The 16,947-nt window shown below is 53.6% G+C and overlaps 1 protein-coding gene across 1 annotated transcript in view; it reads right to left on the reverse strand.

Moving 5' to 3' along the window:
• The window catches only part of POLD1 (DNA polymerase delta 1, catalytic subunit), a 29,615-nt gene extending 13,094 nt beyond the window's left edge, over nucleotides 1-16,521 (reverse strand). The window contains exons 1-10 of the mRNA XM_043598438.1: nucleotides 16,414-16,521; nucleotides 4,822-5,024; nucleotides 4,351-4,464; nucleotides 2,031-2,177; nucleotides 1,821-1,946; nucleotides 1,581-1,749; nucleotides 1,398-1,479; nucleotides 1,197-1,326; nucleotides 524-690; nucleotides 91-195 (exon numbers count right to left, since the gene is read on the reverse strand). Coding sequence (XP_043454373.1) covers nucleotides 91-195; nucleotides 524-690; nucleotides 1,197-1,326; nucleotides 1,398-1,479; nucleotides 1,581-1,749; nucleotides 1,821-1,946; nucleotides 2,031-2,177; nucleotides 4,351-4,464; nucleotides 4,822-5,023 — 1,242 coding nt within the window. The 5' untranslated portion in view covers nucleotide 5,024; nucleotides 16,414-16,521. The remainder of the gene's footprint in view (nucleotides 1-90; nucleotides 196-523; nucleotides 691-1,196; nucleotides 1,327-1,397; nucleotides 1,480-1,580; nucleotides 1,750-1,820; nucleotides 1,947-2,030; nucleotides 2,178-4,350; nucleotides 4,465-4,821; nucleotides 5,025-16,413) is intronic.
• Between the last annotated feature and the right edge of the window lie 426 nt (nucleotides 16,522-16,947).

The raw sequence follows: 16,947 nt of genomic DNA on the forward strand, positions 1-16,947 counted from the left end.
AAAGCAGCAAGGAGGAACAGGGCGGCCACCCACCCCTTCGGCCCCCAGTGGCGCATCTAAAGGCAAGCCTCCCTAACCTTCCTGCCCTACCTTGAGGGTCTGGGCCCGGGAGATGAGGTATGGAAGGTCAAAGTTCTGGATGTTGTAGCCGGTGATCACATCGGGGTCCATGATGCGAATGAAGGTCGACCACGCCTGTGGGGTGGGAGCACACAGGACCACCCTGGTTGTCATCCTGATCGTCCCCCTAGCATGGATCCTCCCCGCTATTGGAACATTCCAGAAGTCCCCAAGAGCGAGCCTGGAGCCCTCTTGCCCGTTGCAGTAAGATCGGGCAGGTGCTTCTGAAAATAACACAGGACCCAGACGGGAAATGTTCACACACCCCCTCCCCCACCAAAGCAAAGGGATCTGAACCCGTGGACTTGGCGTCTCAGCATGCAGAGGACATGGCCTTGCACCTGGGATGTGGAGGCTGGGTGGGGGGTTCTGAGGACATAAAGGGACATGGAATGAGAGCCACCTGCAACAGCTCCTCCTCCCGCTCGTAGCTCTGCACTTTGGCGCCCAGGATAGGGGCGCAGGGCCGCAGGGTGAGCGCCAGGCGTAGGAAGGGCTCCGGCTCACCCCAGCGCAGGCCCAGTGAGCAGATCTGGATCACGGGGTCCCGCTCAGGCTCCGGGAAAATGCCTGCGCAGCGAGGAAGGAGGGGGATGCAGGGGACCGAACTTCTTCTTTTCCTCTGTGACACATCAGGGGAGCTGCACATCCAAATCTCCCCAGCCTGTCGATTCCTAACCCCACTGCCTACAGCCCTCGCATGACCCACGCTGTTCCCCTATGCCTTCTTCTTCTGGCCCTCTCCCTGCCCCTCACAGACTGGGTCCTGCCCCAGGGCCTTTGCACTTCCTATTCTCTGTGGAGGGGGGGGGGGCAGAGGTTCTCCCCACCCATACACCCCCTCTTGTCCCTCTTCACAAGGCCTGCCACATCGCTCCTAAGGCCTTCCTGCCCACCTGTCTGACCTGCCCTGTCATTCTCCACCATCCTCCAAGTGAGAATCCTACGATAACTGTCCATTTTCATGTTCACTCCTTCTTCAGCGAGCTCAAGAAGTATGGGGGCTCGTGGGGCAAGACTGGAATGTCACACGTCTAAAGGGAGGGAGGGAGGAGCCCCGAGACCCAGAGACAGACCTTTGCGGCCAGCACACTCGATGTCAAAGCTGAGCACGCGCAGGGGCGCAATTCGCTGCCACTCCCCTTCTGGCGGGTGACTGACCACGTCAGACCACCGCACGTCCGCCTCCAGCTGACAATGCGTGGCCTGTAGGGGTGGGGCACGTCAGTGGCTGCAGGGGCCCGGCTCTGTGCCCCTGCCCCCGGTGAGCCCCGCACCTTCCCCTCCAGCCTCAGGAGGTATTTCCCTGCTGGGAGTTCCAACCAGTTGCAGCCGACGATGTCTGTGTCCACCATGAACCTGGACAGGGGATGAAGAGCAGGAGGCAGAAGCTGACTAGCGGGGTGGGGGCGGGGGCGGAAGCGGGGGTGGAGGTTGGAGAGGCGAGGCAGGGGCCGTACCGGATCTCAAAGTCCACATTGGTCTCGTAGGGCGCGAAGCTGGGGGTACCCAGGCCCGGCACACGGATGCCCTGCTCCAGGAGGCGGCGGGCGGGGGCCAGGAGGCGCGGCAGCGCCAGGGTGATGCGCAGAAACGGGGAGGGGCCGTGCCCATGGTACCCGAACATGCCTGCGGACAGACGAGGCTGGCACCGGCCCGGAGGGAGCCCTGCCTGCTGGACCCGGGGGCGGGGCACTCACTCTCCCGGGAGCACAGCTCCACAGATAGCACGGCCGGCCCCGCGAGCTCCTTCCCTCCGCGCTGGTCCCTGCTGATGGCAGCATTCAGCTCCCGCTGCAGGTCGCCCAGGTGCTCGCGCCCAAAACCTGGGGGGGTGGGGAGAGCTGGTCAGAAGTGCAGGGGGACTCCGGAGGGCTGGGGCGGGGGTCTTGTGGGTCAGGGCCACTCACCAGGGGGCGCCGGGGTATAGAAGTAGGGAGCAAAGCCGTGGATGTGGCAGCAGACGGACACGCCCTCATCAGTGACTCCGAAGGCACGGAGGACAGGGACGGAGCCGGGGGGTGGCGGGGCTGCTCCAGGCAGGGGCTGCGCCAGGCCTGGGGGTGGAGGGTTCACAGGATGAGGCAGAGGCTACCGTATTCCTCAAAGGTTTGCCTCCCCAGGCTTCTCCTTTGCTGGGAACACAGCCCCGATTCCCGCAGCACCGGGTGCCTCTGCCCACACTGGCCTTCCACGCTGTCCACTCGGCTTTGAGCGCCTCCCCACTGGTCTCCTTTTCATCTTGGTCTACCTCCTATAGCTAGAAGGAGCCCCCTGCCCTCTTTTTGCAAAAAATATTTTCTTTTGAAAAGTAAAACTGAGGGGTGCCTGGGTGGCTCAGTCATTTGAGTGCCCAACTTCGGCTCACATCATGATCTCATGGTTGGTGAGTTTGAGCCCTGTGTTGGGCTTTGCGCTTCTTGGGATTCTCTTGCTCTCTTTCTGCCCCTCTCCCGCTCACGTGCGCGCGCACTCTCTCTCAAAAATAAGTATTTAAAAACAAAAGTAAAATCGACGTTGTGTGTGCAGTTAGGAGCTTTAACACATATTTTATACAGATTCACGTAACCACTATCAAAATCAGGGTACAAAACCGCTCCATCACTCCAAACAGCTCCTGCGAGATGCATTTTTGGAACCACACCCGCTGGCACTGATGGTCCACTCTCCGTCATTCTAATTTTGTCTTTCTTTCAACTCAAAAAAAAAAAGCTTATTTATTTATCTTGAGACAGAGAGTGCTTGCAAGCATGAGCAGGGGAGGGGCAGGAGAAGGAGAGAGAAAATCCCAAACGGGCTCCACATCATCAGTGTAGATGTGGGGCTCGGTCCTTCAAACCGTGAGGCCATGACCTTAGCCAAAATCAAGAGTCAGAAGCTTAACCAGCTGAGCCACCCAGGTGCCCTTAATTTTGTTTTTTTCAGTCTATCCGTATAAACGGAATCACAGTCTCCTGGCTCTCATTCCTTCAGGGGAAATATCTGGAATTGCCTGATCCTATGGAAAAAGCAGATTTAACTCTTGTATCTTAATAAAGCTGGGGGCGGGGGAAGAGTAGGTTGAACTCTAGGAAACTTCCAGACTGTTTCCCACAGGGGCAGCAACACACAGCGTTCCCACCAGCGGGGCACAAACAAGCTTTCCGGTGGCTCTGCATCCTTATCGATGATCGTTCGTGTCGCTGGGCTTTCTTTTAGCTCTCCTGATAGGTTGTCAGGTCTCAGTATGGCTGTCATTTACGTTTCCCTGACAGCCAATGACACTGAGCTTATTCCCGCCTGCGTATCCTCCAGTGAATTGTCTACCCGGGTGTTTGGTCCACTTTTGGACTGGACTGTCTTCTCGCTGTTGAGATCTGAATGCTTCTTATATTTTCGCAGCGCGAGTTCTTGCTCAGATCCGGGGAACGCACTGTTTCCTCCCCGCCTGTAACTTGTCCCTTCCCTCTCTTACCGGGGAGCCTTCTAACCTGTGAGTTGGGGTTGGGTCTCTCCAAAGACTTTTCCAGCCTGCTCAGAATGGAGCCCCGAAGTCCTTGCCTCGGCGGGCAGGATCTCATGTGCCACCCCTCCCCCCTCCCCTCGCTCCTTGTTCCTACCACACTGATCTCGCTGTTCCTCAAACGTTCCAGACCTGCTGCCTGCTCAGGACCCTCTGCCCAGAGCCCCTCTTTCCCAGACAGCCCCGTGGCTCCTTGTTGCCTCCTCAGAGAGGCTTTCCCAGACCTCCAAGATGCACAGTCTGGCACCCCTACCCTCCTTTATGTTCCGCCATAACCCTCATGGCCACCTGAGGCTCCATTTCCTTTTTTATTATGCCTATCCTTCTAGAAGGTGAGCCTCTGAGAGCAGGGACCTGGTCTGACAGGAATAGGGCCTGGCTCAATACAGATGCTTGGCTGTTCCTGATGGACACTGGATGGACGGACGGAGGTCGAACTGCACGCCTCCCTCCTCGGCAAGGAGCCGGCTCTTACCTTCAGGCCTCAGTTGGAAGACAGTCCCCACCTCCAGGAAGCCCCGCTGGACACCTGCACCGCCACTTTCCCTCTTGCTGCCCCTTCGGGCACCCACAGCCCTGTCCCTCCCTCTCCTAGCCCTGGCCACCTGGACGGGGACTGTCCGTGTCCATCTCTTCTCTCAAAGCCAGAGGTGCTGACCCGGCCCAGCCTGCACCCCAGGAGCCCTGGGCCCCTCCTCCCACCCACCAGGCCTGACCACCAAGCTCACCCACGTAATGGTCGATCTCCAACTGCTGGAAGATGAGGGGTTCCTTCTGGGGATCCAGGGAGGGCGGGGAGGGGCGAAGCCAGCGGGCATCTATGGCCGTTGGGGAGAACTGTCCTGGGTTGGGGGAGGGAGGCAGGCTACATGGAATGGTGGTCCTCCCCCAGAAGTAAGTAACGGGCCCGCCCAACCCAGCCCGTGATCTCTCAGGTGGCCCCTGATGTGCAGAGAAAGTCAGGTGGAGGCGGGGCTCTGGGTCTGGCTGGAAACTCGGGAGAGGTCATGGGGTCAAGGGTGAAGGTCAGAATTGGAGCTGCAGACAACAAAGGCGGCAGTCATACTGGTGTGAGGTCAGAGGTCGGCACTTCACGGAGCTCAAAGTGGGCCAGAAGTCAGAGGTTACAGGTGAGCCTCGTGGCCGACACGGTTCACAGGCAAGGGGGGGGGGCAGGGGGTTCCCGCCGTGGGTCTCACCGTCCGCGGCTCCCTCCAGGGCCGGCTGCAGCAACTCCTCCTCCTGTTCCCGCAGCCTGTGCTCTGCCTCCATCTCCTCCATCAGCGCCAGCTCCTCCTCGAACTGGGATGGCTGAGACGGCTCATCCTCATCCCAGAGGCCCCCACGGGCCCGCTTGGGGGGCACCCCAGGGCCCGGGCCCGGCCGCCGCTTGCCATCCATCCTGTGGGGCAAGTCACGGCTCGGAGAAGGTTCCTGTCTTCCTCCTGAACCCCCCGTGTACCAACCGTGACTGTGAGCCTTTTTTCCATTCTCCAGAGTGCCTCAAGAGTAACACGACCCTCTACCCGCAGGCTCACGGGGTGGTGGCACATTCCACGTGTCAAATACTCTCAGTTACTATGATTACAGCCCACTCCCCACCTCGGTGTAACCCTCTCCTCACGTGCTCAAACCCTCCACATCCTTTCTGCTGTCTGCTTGCCCCTGGCCAACCCCTTGTCACCCGGTCTGCAGGGCCTCCACACTCACACTCACACACCTGGTCCTTAGCACATCCCTTCCTTTCATAAACCTCTCTCTCTGATGTCCACACCCGCCTGTCACCCTGCCTGCCCGGGCCTTCATTCGACAAGCGGCCGGGAAGCACCTCTTCAGGCCAGTCACAAATCTGATCTGGTCCCTTCCCAGCTCAAAATACTTCAGAGGCTTCCCTCCCCCTTAAAAACAAAACAGAAACGGAGCCCTTTTAATTTTGGAATAAGTTCAAATTTCCACACCTGCACACCCTTCACCCAGATTCCCCAAGTGTCAGCTTGACGCCACATTTGCTTCATTACCTCCTCCATACGTAACAAGGTAATATGCACACATCATCAAATGATTTACTTTTTCTGAGTCAGTTGAGTGAGTTGTGCATCAGGTAGATATGTTAGTTAGATATTATGCCCCTCGACCCCTGTGTACTTTACAATGTGTTGCTGAAGGACAAAGACATTCTCTCTTTTTCTTAGTAGGCTCCATGCCCCAAGTGGGGCTTGAACCCACAACCCTGGGATCAAAAGTCACACACCGTACTGACTGAACCAGCCAGGCGTCCCAAAGACATTCTCTATACCCAGCAAGGTGCAGTGATCAAATCCAGGACATTTAACAATCCAATCACAACATAAAGAGTCCATTTTCCAGTTTCTCTAACAATGCCCCCAAATGCCCTTTATAATATTCCCCTTGTAATCTAGGATCTAATGTAGTAAACACAAACAAAAAACCAAATAGAGGCTGCAATATACATGTTTATAGGTTTTTTTTAAATAAACTTGATGTTTTAAAAACAAGTTTACTATTTATTGTTGAGAGTGCGCACGCACGTGAGAGAGAGACAGAGAGAGTGTGTGTGTGTGAGCAGGGAAGGGACAGAGAGAGAGGGAGACACAGAATCTGAAGCAGGCTCCAGGCTGAGCTGTCAGCACAGAGCCTGACGCGGGGCTCCAACTCACGGACCGCGAGAACATGACCTGAGCCGAAGTCAGATGCTTAACCAACTGAGCCACCCAGGCGCCCCATTTATATGTTTTCTTAATTGCAACATATAAAAAATCATTTTGGAGCGTATTTTGACAAGATATATTGATACAAAAGTACACATCTTCTAGTAAGTTCGACAGAAGATTGTATTCAAGTTAAGCCTCTTTAGGTTGGCAACTTCACTATGGTTCGGTAAGAGAATATTCTAAGAAAATGCACACTCAGGGTGCCTGGGTGGCTCAGTCAGTTAAGCATCCGACTCTTGGTTTCGGCTCAGGTCATAATCTCAAGGTTTCATGATTTTGAGCCCCACATCAGGCTCTGTGCTGGCAGGTGGGAGTCTGGTTGGGATTCTCTCTCTCTCTCTCTCTCTCTCTCTCTCTCTGCCCCTCCCCCACTTGCACAGTCTATCTCTCTCAAAATAAATAAATAAATAAATAAAAACTCAACTATTAACGGGAAAATAACCATGATGTATGCAAGCTATTAAAAAATTTGTTTTAGGTGGCACATGTGTGTAGAGACAGGAGAAAAAGAAAGCTTATGTACATACAAATCATAAAACAAGTAAGGGAAAATGTTAAAACGTGGATCTGGGTAAAGGGTATATGCTCTTTGTATTATTCTTTGGATCTTCCCATCAGTTTAAGATTAAAAAAAAGAAAGAAGTTTTTTTAAAAGTTTATGTCTCCCAGCATCCAGGCCTAGACAGAGTATAGGAACCTAAGGCAGACCCCAGACTCAGTTGGGAGGGAGGGCAGGAAGGGCACAGGTCAGCTGCCCTGAGTTCAAGTGAACACCTCTGGATCCCGTAACCCCACCCAAACCCCAGATCCAGTCTCTCCTTCGTCCTTTTGCAGCTGACCCCTTGCCTCTGAGCTGCTGCAGGCAACCCAGCCAGAGACTACATTTCCCAGCATGCACTGCTAGGGATGGTCACTTTACTGAGTTATCTCATGGAAGGAATGACTGGGACAGCCTTAAAAGGAAGCTTGCTTCTAGCCTCCTCTCCCTTCTCTATGGCTAGAGCATGGATACAGTGGGGGTGAGCCAACCTTGACCACGGGGTCAAGGACAACACCCCAGAGAACGCAGAGCTACAAGATGTAAGGAACCCAGTTCCCTTGACAAGCTTCTGGGGCAGAAATGCCTACTTGAGGGCAGTTATGTGGAGAAATACACTTGTATCTTGCCCGGGCCACCGTGCCGTGGGGTCTCTGTTCCAGCAGCTTAGCCCGGACCTTAACAAATAGAGCACAGAAAAATCTCAACTGACTGGGGATGTGCTGTTGGCAAATGTTCAGGATGGTATACAATGGAATACGTCTCAGCATCAGACAGGAGGCAGCTACTGAGTGACACAATGGATGGATGAACCTCAAAAATATGCTGCACAGAAGCAGCCAGATGCATAGGGGCGCCTGGGAGGCTCAGGTGGTTAAGTGTCCGACTTCAGCTCAGGTCATGATCTCACTGCTCGTGAGTTCGAGCCCCACGTCGGGCTCTGTGCGGACAGCTGGGAGCCTAGAGCCTGCTTCAGATTCTGTCTCCCTCTCTCTCTGCCCCTCCCCTGCTCGCACTCTCTCTCTCTCTCTCAAAAATAAACAAACATTAAAAAAAATTTTTTTTTTAAATAAAGAAGGCAGACACACAAGTATGCATTGCAGGAATGGGGAGTGACTGCTAAGGGGTATGGGGTCTTCCTTTTGGGGGGGATGAAAATGTTCTGGAAGTAGACAGAGGTGGTAGATGTACAATATTGTGAACGTACTAAATGCCACTGAACTCTACGCTTTAAAATGGTTAATTTCACCTCAATTGAAAATGAGAGAGTATATATGGTGTGGTGCCATTTACACAAAGTTTTTTTTTTAACTTGTTTTTTAAAATGTTTATTTTTGAGAGGGAGAGTGTGTGTACAGGTGCACATGGGGGAGGGGCAGAGAGAGAGGGAGACAGAATCCCAAGCAGCCTCCACGCTGTCAGTGCAGAGCCCAATGTGGGACTTGAACCCACAAACCGTGAGATCATGACCTGAGCTGAAATCCAGAGTGGGATGCCTAACCGACTGAGCCACATAGGCACCCCTACACAGTTCTAGAATAGATTAATCTATGGTGCTAGAAATTAGGCTAGTGGTTGCTTACCAGGAGGGAGAGGCTGACTGAGAAGGGGCATGAGGGAATTTTCTGGGCTGACAAAAATGTACCTTACCCACAACTGTCCACTTGAGAACCTGTGAATTTCACTATATGTAAATTCCACCTCCATTAAAACATAAAAGTTGGAAGGCCCCATTTCCCCACCTAGGGGTTTGTGCTATAGATATACTATCACATATGAGAAACTGCATTTACAAGGTTATTTCCGGCAGCATTGTTTGCAATGGCAAAAGACTGGAAACCACCTAAATGTCCTCCCCTGGGGGACTGTTTAAATAAATTATATGAAGACTGTTCCATGGAATATTATGCAGCTGTATAAAGGAATGAGGAAGCTCTCTATGCATTCATGTGGAGGGCTCTCAAAGACCCATTGTTAGAGAAACCAACATGCAGAACGGTGTACTTAGATTGCTATCTTTTTGTATTAGGAAAAAAAATGTCTAAAAAAAGTTTGCCCTGATTCTTTGCATTAGGAAACAATCAAGCCAAAGTAAGGACTGGCCTGCAAAAATTACCAGTCTGGAATCTTCAAAAATGTCAATGGCATGGAAGGGTGGGGGCTGGAAAGCCAGGAAACTTTTAAATTGAAGGAGAGACTGCACAGTCCTGGCAACTAAATGTAACATGACCCCAGATCAGATCTTATATTAAAAAATAAAAAACAGAGGCACTTGGGTGGCTCAGTCAGTTGAACATCTGACTTCGGCTCAGGTCCTGACCTCAGAGTCTGTGAGTTCGAGTGGAGTCTCACTGGTATCAGAGTGGAGCCTGCTTCAGATCCTCTGTTCCGCTCTCTCTGCCCCTTTCCCACTCGTGCGCACATGCACGTGCTCTCTCTAATGAATAAAAACACACTAAAAAAAATTAAAAATAGCAGGGCCACCTAGGTGGCTCAGTTGGTTAAACATCTGACTCTTTATCTCAGCTCAGGTCTTGATCTCAGGATTGTGAGTTCAAGCCTCACACTGGGCTCTGTGCTAGGCATGAAGCCTACTTAAAATACATATATATATATCTCAAAAATAGCTATGCACGGGCGCCTGGGTGGCTCAGTCGGCAAAGTGTCCGACTTCAGCTCAGGTCATGGTCTAACAGTTCGTGAGTTAGAGCCCTGTGTCGGGCTCTGTGCTGACATTTCAGAGCCTGGCGCCTGCTTCGGATTCCAGGTCTCTCTTTCTCTGCCCCTCCCCTGCTCACGCTGTCTCTCTCTCTCTCTCAAAAATAATAAAAAACATAAAAAAATTAATTAGAAAGAAAATAGCTACGCAGAATGTTACCAGGAAACTGGACAAACTGAATAAGGACTGTCTATGAGGTAACAGTATTGCCGCGGGTTAAATGGTCTGATTATGATTAAACCACAGTTCTGTAGGATGTCACTGTTCTGCTAGAGTTTTTGGAGGTCAGGTACCATGATGACTATAACTTACGAATAGTTCAGCCAAAAAAGAAAACATGGGGCACCTGGGAGGCTCAGTCGGTTTAGCGTCCGACTTGATTTCGACTCAGGTCATGAGATTGAGCCCCTCATCAGGCTCCACAGTGAGCATCAAGCCTGCTTGGGATTCTCTCTCTCCCTCACAAAATAAATAAATAAACTTAAAATAAATAAATAAATAAATAAATAGAAAGAAAGAAAGAAAGAAAAAAGTGTATGTGCATCCAGATAAAGCAAATGATGCAGCAGGTTAACAGCTGGTGAGTCCAGGCAAAGGGTACACAGGGCTTTGTTGTATCTGTCATGCAACTTTTTTTTAATTTTCATGTTTATTTATTTTTGAGAAAGACAGAGCATGGTGGGGGAAGGGGGAAAGAGAGAGAGAGGGAGACAGAATTGGAAGCAGGTTCCAGGCTCAGAGCTGTCAGCACAGAACCCGAGGGCGGGGCTCGAACCCACGAGCAGCAAAATCATGACCTGAGCTGACGTCGGACGTCCAACCGACTGAGTCCCCCAGGGCCCCTGTCACGCAACTTCTATGCAGCCTTGCAATTTTTCAGAACAAAAGTTAGAGGGGTGCCTTTTCAGAACAAAAGTTGGTGGAGCATGTGACTCTTGATCTCAAGGTTGTGAGTTCAAGCCCCATATTGGGTGTGGAGATTACTTACCAAAAAAAAAAGTTGGGGGAAAATATGTAAAATTTTAAAAATAACATTTTTACAAGGTGTGTGGGAGAATATGTAAAAGCATGTTTGTTTTTAATGCATAATTCTGGAAAGATAGGTAATAAACTGGTAACACTGGCTTCCCGGGGGGGGGGGGAGGGACAAGATGGGACAGCTTTATGCTTATTTATTTATTTTACTTATTTACTTAATTTTTTAATGTTTATTTATTTTTCAGAGAGAGAGAGAGACAGAGTGTGAGTGGGGAGGGGCAGGGAGAGAGAGGAGACACAGAATATGAAGCAGACTCTAAGCTCTGAGCTGTCAGCACAGAGCCTGATGTGGGGCTTGAACCCACGAACCGTGAGATCACGACCCGAGCCAAAGTCGGACACTTAACCGAGTCACCCAGGAGCTCCAAGTTTTACTTATTTATTTTGAGAGAGAGCATGAGCAGGGGAGGGGCAGAGAGAGAGAATCCCAAGCAGGCTCCGCGCCTTCAGCACGGAGCCCAACTCAGGGCTAAAACTCACAAACCACGAGATCGTGACCTGAGCAGAAATCAAGAGTCAGACCCTTAACCGACCGGCCAACCCAGCCATTCCGGGACAGTTTTATTGAGATAGAATTCACACACCATGTGACCCACACATTTCAAGTGTATAGTTTGATGGCTTTTAGTATATTCATAGCTGTGTGACCATCACCACAGTCAACTTTAGAGCCTTTTCATCACCCCAAAATGAATCCCCACACCCCTTTGGCCATCACCCCTCAACTCAGCCCACCCCCACCCCACTTTCCCAACTAACCAACTTTGTCTGTCTCTGGATTTGCCTATTCTGGGCCTTTCCTATTCACGGACCCTTCCAATATGTGTCCCTCAGTGTCTGGCTTCTTTCACTTAGGATAGTGTTTTCCGGGTTCACCGGGATGCAGAAGGTGTCAGCCCTTCATTCCCTCTTACGCCCAAATATTGCCTCACTGTGTGGCTGCGTCACGTTGTGTTGATCCGTTCGTCGCTCAGTGCACATTGGCGGCGTCTGTACCTTTGGCCTATCGTGGATAGCGCTGCTGGGACCGGGCACACACACACTTTGAACGGGGACGGAGGCCCTGTATGGCCTCTCCTTTTGTGCCTACGAGTGGCTTATCCCACAGGAAGGAAAAAGCCTGGAGGCCTTTGCTCCAGCCATACAGGCAGCCAGAGAGACGGAGTTCGGACCTGCCGGGGGGGGGAGGCCTGGGTGGGGCAGAGGGGCAGTGGCCAGCCCTGGCCTGGCAGAGGGAGGCGGGAGGGGGGCAGTGTGGCTCCCCAGGTCAGCGGGCTGTGGCCAGGAGGGTGCGGTGGGAGGGAAGGGGACTCCGGGAGCAAAATCGAGGTTCCTATGCTAGTTCCCCATCATAGGCAAGGAAGGATTAGAAGGAAAGAGGCCCCAGTGTGTCCTGGCACAGGACAGGAGCTGGGGAAACACGGGGCCCTCTCCTTTTCTCGACCCTTCACTGGCAAACAGACAACGCTGAGTGCCCGCTGGTTTCTGTGACACTCCCTCCTTCGGGGTTCTCGTCCCATCTCTATCTGACGGCTTTCACTGCCACCTCTATGCCGATGATCACATCTGCCCTTCCTGTCTCCAGCCCAGACCGCCCCCCAGGCCCCAGCCTGCCCAACCCAGCTGCTCACTGAGCACGTGTCTCTTCAGGCATCTCACACTCCAAAGCCGGGCCCCTCGCCTTCCCCTGCCCCGACCTGCTCCTTGCATCCCACAGCCTCCCCCAGTTCGGGAAGAGGCAACTCCCACCAGACCAACCACCTCGGAGTCACCCCAGCTTCTCCCTTCCCCTCAGAACACACCTGTCAGTCCCATAGGCTCTACTGCCACTGGACCGAGTCTCAGCACTTCCCAGCCCCCGCTGGGCTCCCAGCCTTGCCCCTCTGGTTCTCAGAGGTTGTTGGCAGCATTATTTTGTGCACTGCTTTGTGTCTGTCTCCCCCTGCTGGAACCTGAGCCCAGCGCCAGCAGGGATCTGGTCTGCCCTGTCACTGAAGCATTTGAGGGTGTCTACAACAGAGCCTGGTGCACAGCAGGTGCTGGAGAACGATGTGTTGAATGAATGAGGAGCCCTCAGTGTACTCTTCGCACAGTAACCAGAGAGATCCCCTACGAATATGCCAGATCATCCCATCCCTCCTCCCCTCGGAAGTGGCCCCTGGGTCCCATCTCATGCAGAGCTAAAGCAAAGTCCTCCGGCTAGCCCACAGACCCTGCGCAATCACCCCCTTCCCTTTTAGACACTATCTCCTGCCCTCTCCCCCTTGTGCACTTGGCTCCAGTCACTTGTCTCCTCTCTCTTCCCTGAACGTGCCAGGCTTGGTCCTACCTCAGGACCTTTGCACAAGCTGTTCCCACTGCCCTACTCTTCCCCAGATGTCCCCATGGCTTCCTCCTTCCCCTCCTTTAGGTTTTTGCTTAAATGTCACCTTCTCAGCGAGGCCTGTTTATTTTTTTTTAACTTTAATTTATTAAAAAAATTTTTTTAAGATTTATTTTGAGAGACAGAGACAGCATGTGAGCACAGGCAGAGAGAGAGAGAGAGAGAGAGAGAGAGAGAGAGAGAGAGAATCTCAAGGAGGCTCTGCGCTGCCAGTGCAGAGCACGACATGGGGCTCAAACTCACAAAACTGTGTGATCAAGACCTGAGCCAAAATCCAGAGTCAGACGCTTAACCGACTAGGCCACTCAGGTGCCCTCTGACCCCTGTTTTTGGGGGGCTCACATTCTGAAGCAGTTCTGGGTTGGGTGCACCTGTACAGTAAGGGAAGTAGGACCAGCTGCCTGGGGCGCCCCGGGGGGCCGCCGACTCTCCTGGAAGAGCTGAACTGGAGCTGGGTCTCTGCGGACAGAGGAGTCAGGTGGCTGAGAAAAGCAGGGGGGCAGTCTCACCCAGCACGCACTTCCCAAAGCCCGTGCCGGGCAATGCTGAGGACGCAGAGAAGCAGCAGACCTCAAGGGGTTCCCGTCTGGCGGGGGAGTCAGACACAGGCCCAGATGGTCCCTGGCCTGCGACAAGGGGAGTGAGAGTCAGGGAGGCCCAGAGGAGGGATGAGGCCAAAGCACGAAAAGCAGGTCGTTTTCTGGGGAGGGGGCAGACGGAACAGGCACTTTTGCAATTATTTAACCTTTCCCTCGCTAGGTGCGTGAGCCAGGGCGCAGGGGCGAGCCAGCAGAGGAATCTGTCCCCAGTCTGTCTCCTTCGCTGGGTAGAGAGTTCACCCCCGTACCTCGCCAGACACCCTGGAGGCCGGCAGTCTGCGGTGCTGGCTCAGAACGGGGCTCTGGGATGAGCCTCTGAACCCTCCAAGCTAGCTGTGACACCCTGGGGAGACAGCTTCACCTCTCTGGGCCTTGGTTCTAGTCATTGCGTCGGAGGGGAACAGCACCTGCCTCAGGAGATTCTGTGAAGATTCTGTGAGTTCCTTCCATCTTCACCCTCTGTCCCAGGCACTCTTCAGGGCGCATGAGACAGAGCAGGAGACAAGACAGAATCCCTGCTCTCACAGAGTTTTCATTCGGCATTGCGGGGACGGACAGTAAGATAAACCGGGGCGCCTGGGTGGCTCCGTCGGTTGAGCATCTGACTTCAGCTCAGGTCATGATCTCGTGGTTCATGAGTTCGAGCCCCACGCTGGGCTCTGTGCTGATGTGCTGACAGCTCCGAGCCTGGAGCCTGCTTCGGATTCTGTCTCCCTCTCTCTCTGCCCCTCCCCCACTTGCGCTCTGTCTCTCTCTCTCAAAAATAAATAAACATTAAAAAAAACATTTTTGGGGGCGCCTAGGTGGCGCAGTCGGTTAAGCGTCCGACTTCAGCCAGGTCACGATCTCGCGGTCTGCGAGTTCGAGCCCCGCGTCAGGCTCTGGGCTGATGGCTCAGAGCCTGGAGCCTGTTTCCGATTCTGTGTCTCCCTCTCTCTCTGCCCCTCCCCCGTTCATGCTCTGTCTCTCTCTGTCCCAAAAATAAATAAACGTTGGAAAAAAAAAAATTTTTTTTTAAACAGGCCTCACTGGGGGCCCAGCTGGCTCAGTCGGTGGAGCATGTGACTTTTTATCTCGGGGTTGTGAGTTTGAGCCCCCACATTGGGTACCGAGATTACTTAAAAATAAAAATCTTAAAATAAAAAAAAAAAAAAGAAAAAAAAGCCTCAGATCATGATCTCGTGGTTGGTGAGTTTAAGCCCTGCGTTGGGCTCTGTACTGACAGCGCAGAGCTTGCTTGACGTTCTCTTTCCCTCTCTCAAAATAAATTTAAGAACTTAAAACAAAAAACAAAAAACAGGGGTCAGGGTCTCACTCAAGTTAGGGTCCCAGCATCACTCACGCGGTGTCCGGAACGCAGGTCACTTCAAGGTGCGGCAGTCTAGACTCCTCTCGAGTGCCACCGACCCAAGTATTTCCCAAGTCCCTGGAGCTTCTCTCGCTTCCCAAAGACTAGTGCTGCCTCGTTTTGGCTCAGAGCACTCTGCTGGATTGAGATCTCCTGTCCTCTCCCCAACCAAACTGAATTATAACTGGCTTCCCAGTGCCCAGGAAAGTGCCTGTTCTTGAGAGCGGCTGAGTGAAAGGGACCGAAGAGAGAAGAAAAAGCATCGCAGGAGAAGGAACAACGTGGCAAAGGCCTTCAGTGGGAAAGGAGCGTCTCTACGGGACAGGAGGCCTGGGTGGTGAAGTGCAGCCAGGGCTGGGGGTAGACAGGTAACCTGGCCTGGGTGGGGCTATAAAGCTGAGAAGGTGACATCATCAACCTGCCTCTCTCTAAACCTTGCCCACTCACTGCCACCTCAGAGTGGCACCCCGAATCCGTTCTGCCTCCGCCTTCTCTCTCCAACCAGCCAAACCACATACCCCAGCCGCCTGAGTTCTTCCTTACACCCCCGCGTCCTGCTAGCTCAAACCCCGAAGACAACCTGAGGCTGACAGCACTGTGGTCTGAGCCAATGTCCCCACTTGCCTCCTAACTGGTCTTCCTCCTTGCATTCCTGTTCCCACCACAATCCCATCTTCAATCAGCACCCAGGGACTTTTTCAAAGCGCAGGGTGGGTCATGTTGCTCTGACGCTCAAAACCTCCCATGGCTCCCTGTGGAACCTGGAATAGGAGCCAAATCCCTTCCCACCTCAGGGCCTTTGCACCTGATGGTCCCCCTGTCCAAATCTTTCTTTGCATGGCTGACTGCTCTGTCAAATGTCACTTCCCCAGAGAGAGGATTTTTGATTATTCCAGCTAAAGAAACAGGCTACCCTGTTTTAGGTCACTTCGGATAAGGTATCAAACCCTGAAAGCGTTGCTTTATCGTTATTACTTATCACTTGTCTACTGTCTGTCTTCTCCTGAGCCAACGACTTTCTCTGACTTGTTCGGGCTGTAGCCTCTGCTTCTAGAACAGTGCCTGGCACGGGGTATTCAATATTTAGAGAATAAAGCATATCAGCATGCCACCACGTGCACCAATTCAGTCTTCCACTGCGTCCGGGATCCCGTCGCCCCAAAGATCCTCCAGGGTACATCTCCCAGCTCACCCCAGGGGCAAGGCGCCCAGCACAAGAGCCCGCCGCATCCCGAGGGGCCCCCCAGCCCCAATCATCTTCCTGCGCGCCCCCGCGCACGCGCCCAGAACCACTGGCCCTCGCCCCTCTACCGCGCGCCCTCCCGCCTCCACGCTCCCCTTCGCAACCCTTCTCTCAGGCCTACATGCCCGACTCTTCCACCTTCCTTCTCTGCCAAGTCGAGTCCCTTCAAGCCCCCTTCTCCCCTCACTCACCCGCTTCAAACAACGTTTCCCGCCACAGCCTACGTCGCTGTGACCCCTGACTCCGGCGCGCGCAGGCTCACAGCCGCCGCGCGCCGCCCTGGGCCACGCCCCTCCCGCCCAAGTAGGGCGAGACCACGCCCCGACAAGCCTTCGAGCCACGCCCCTCCTTTCAACTGGGACTAGGCCACGCCCCGTCCGTCCAATTTAGGATGTTGCCTCTTCACACTTTCCATATATTCTCGCCAAACCCCGCCCCGCCTTGAGAGAGGGGGCCTGCTCCTAAGCCACGCCCCCTCCGACGGCAGCTCGGCGGATTCCGGCTTTCGTTGCGCGCGGCGGCGCGGCGGCGCGGCCGGCCCCGCTGTCCTCCCGGCTCCGGCTCCCCGCCCGCGGGGGCATCGCGCGTATCCTCGGCTCGCGGGCCTGCTTTCTGCGGAAGGCCAAGGCGAGAGGACAATTTGCGCACGGCCCTTCTTTCCGCTGGCGGAAGACCTGACGTCTGCCCTCCCCGTGTAGGGGAGGTCCGGTCAGCTCTGTCTCATG

Source organism: Prionailurus bengalensis, chromosome E2 (assembly GCF_016509475.1).
Source record: "Prionailurus bengalensis isolate Pbe53 chromosome E2, Fcat_Pben_1.1_paternal_pri, whole genome shotgun sequence".
NCBI lineage: Eukaryota > Metazoa > Chordata > Mammalia > Carnivora > Felidae > Prionailurus > Prionailurus bengalensis.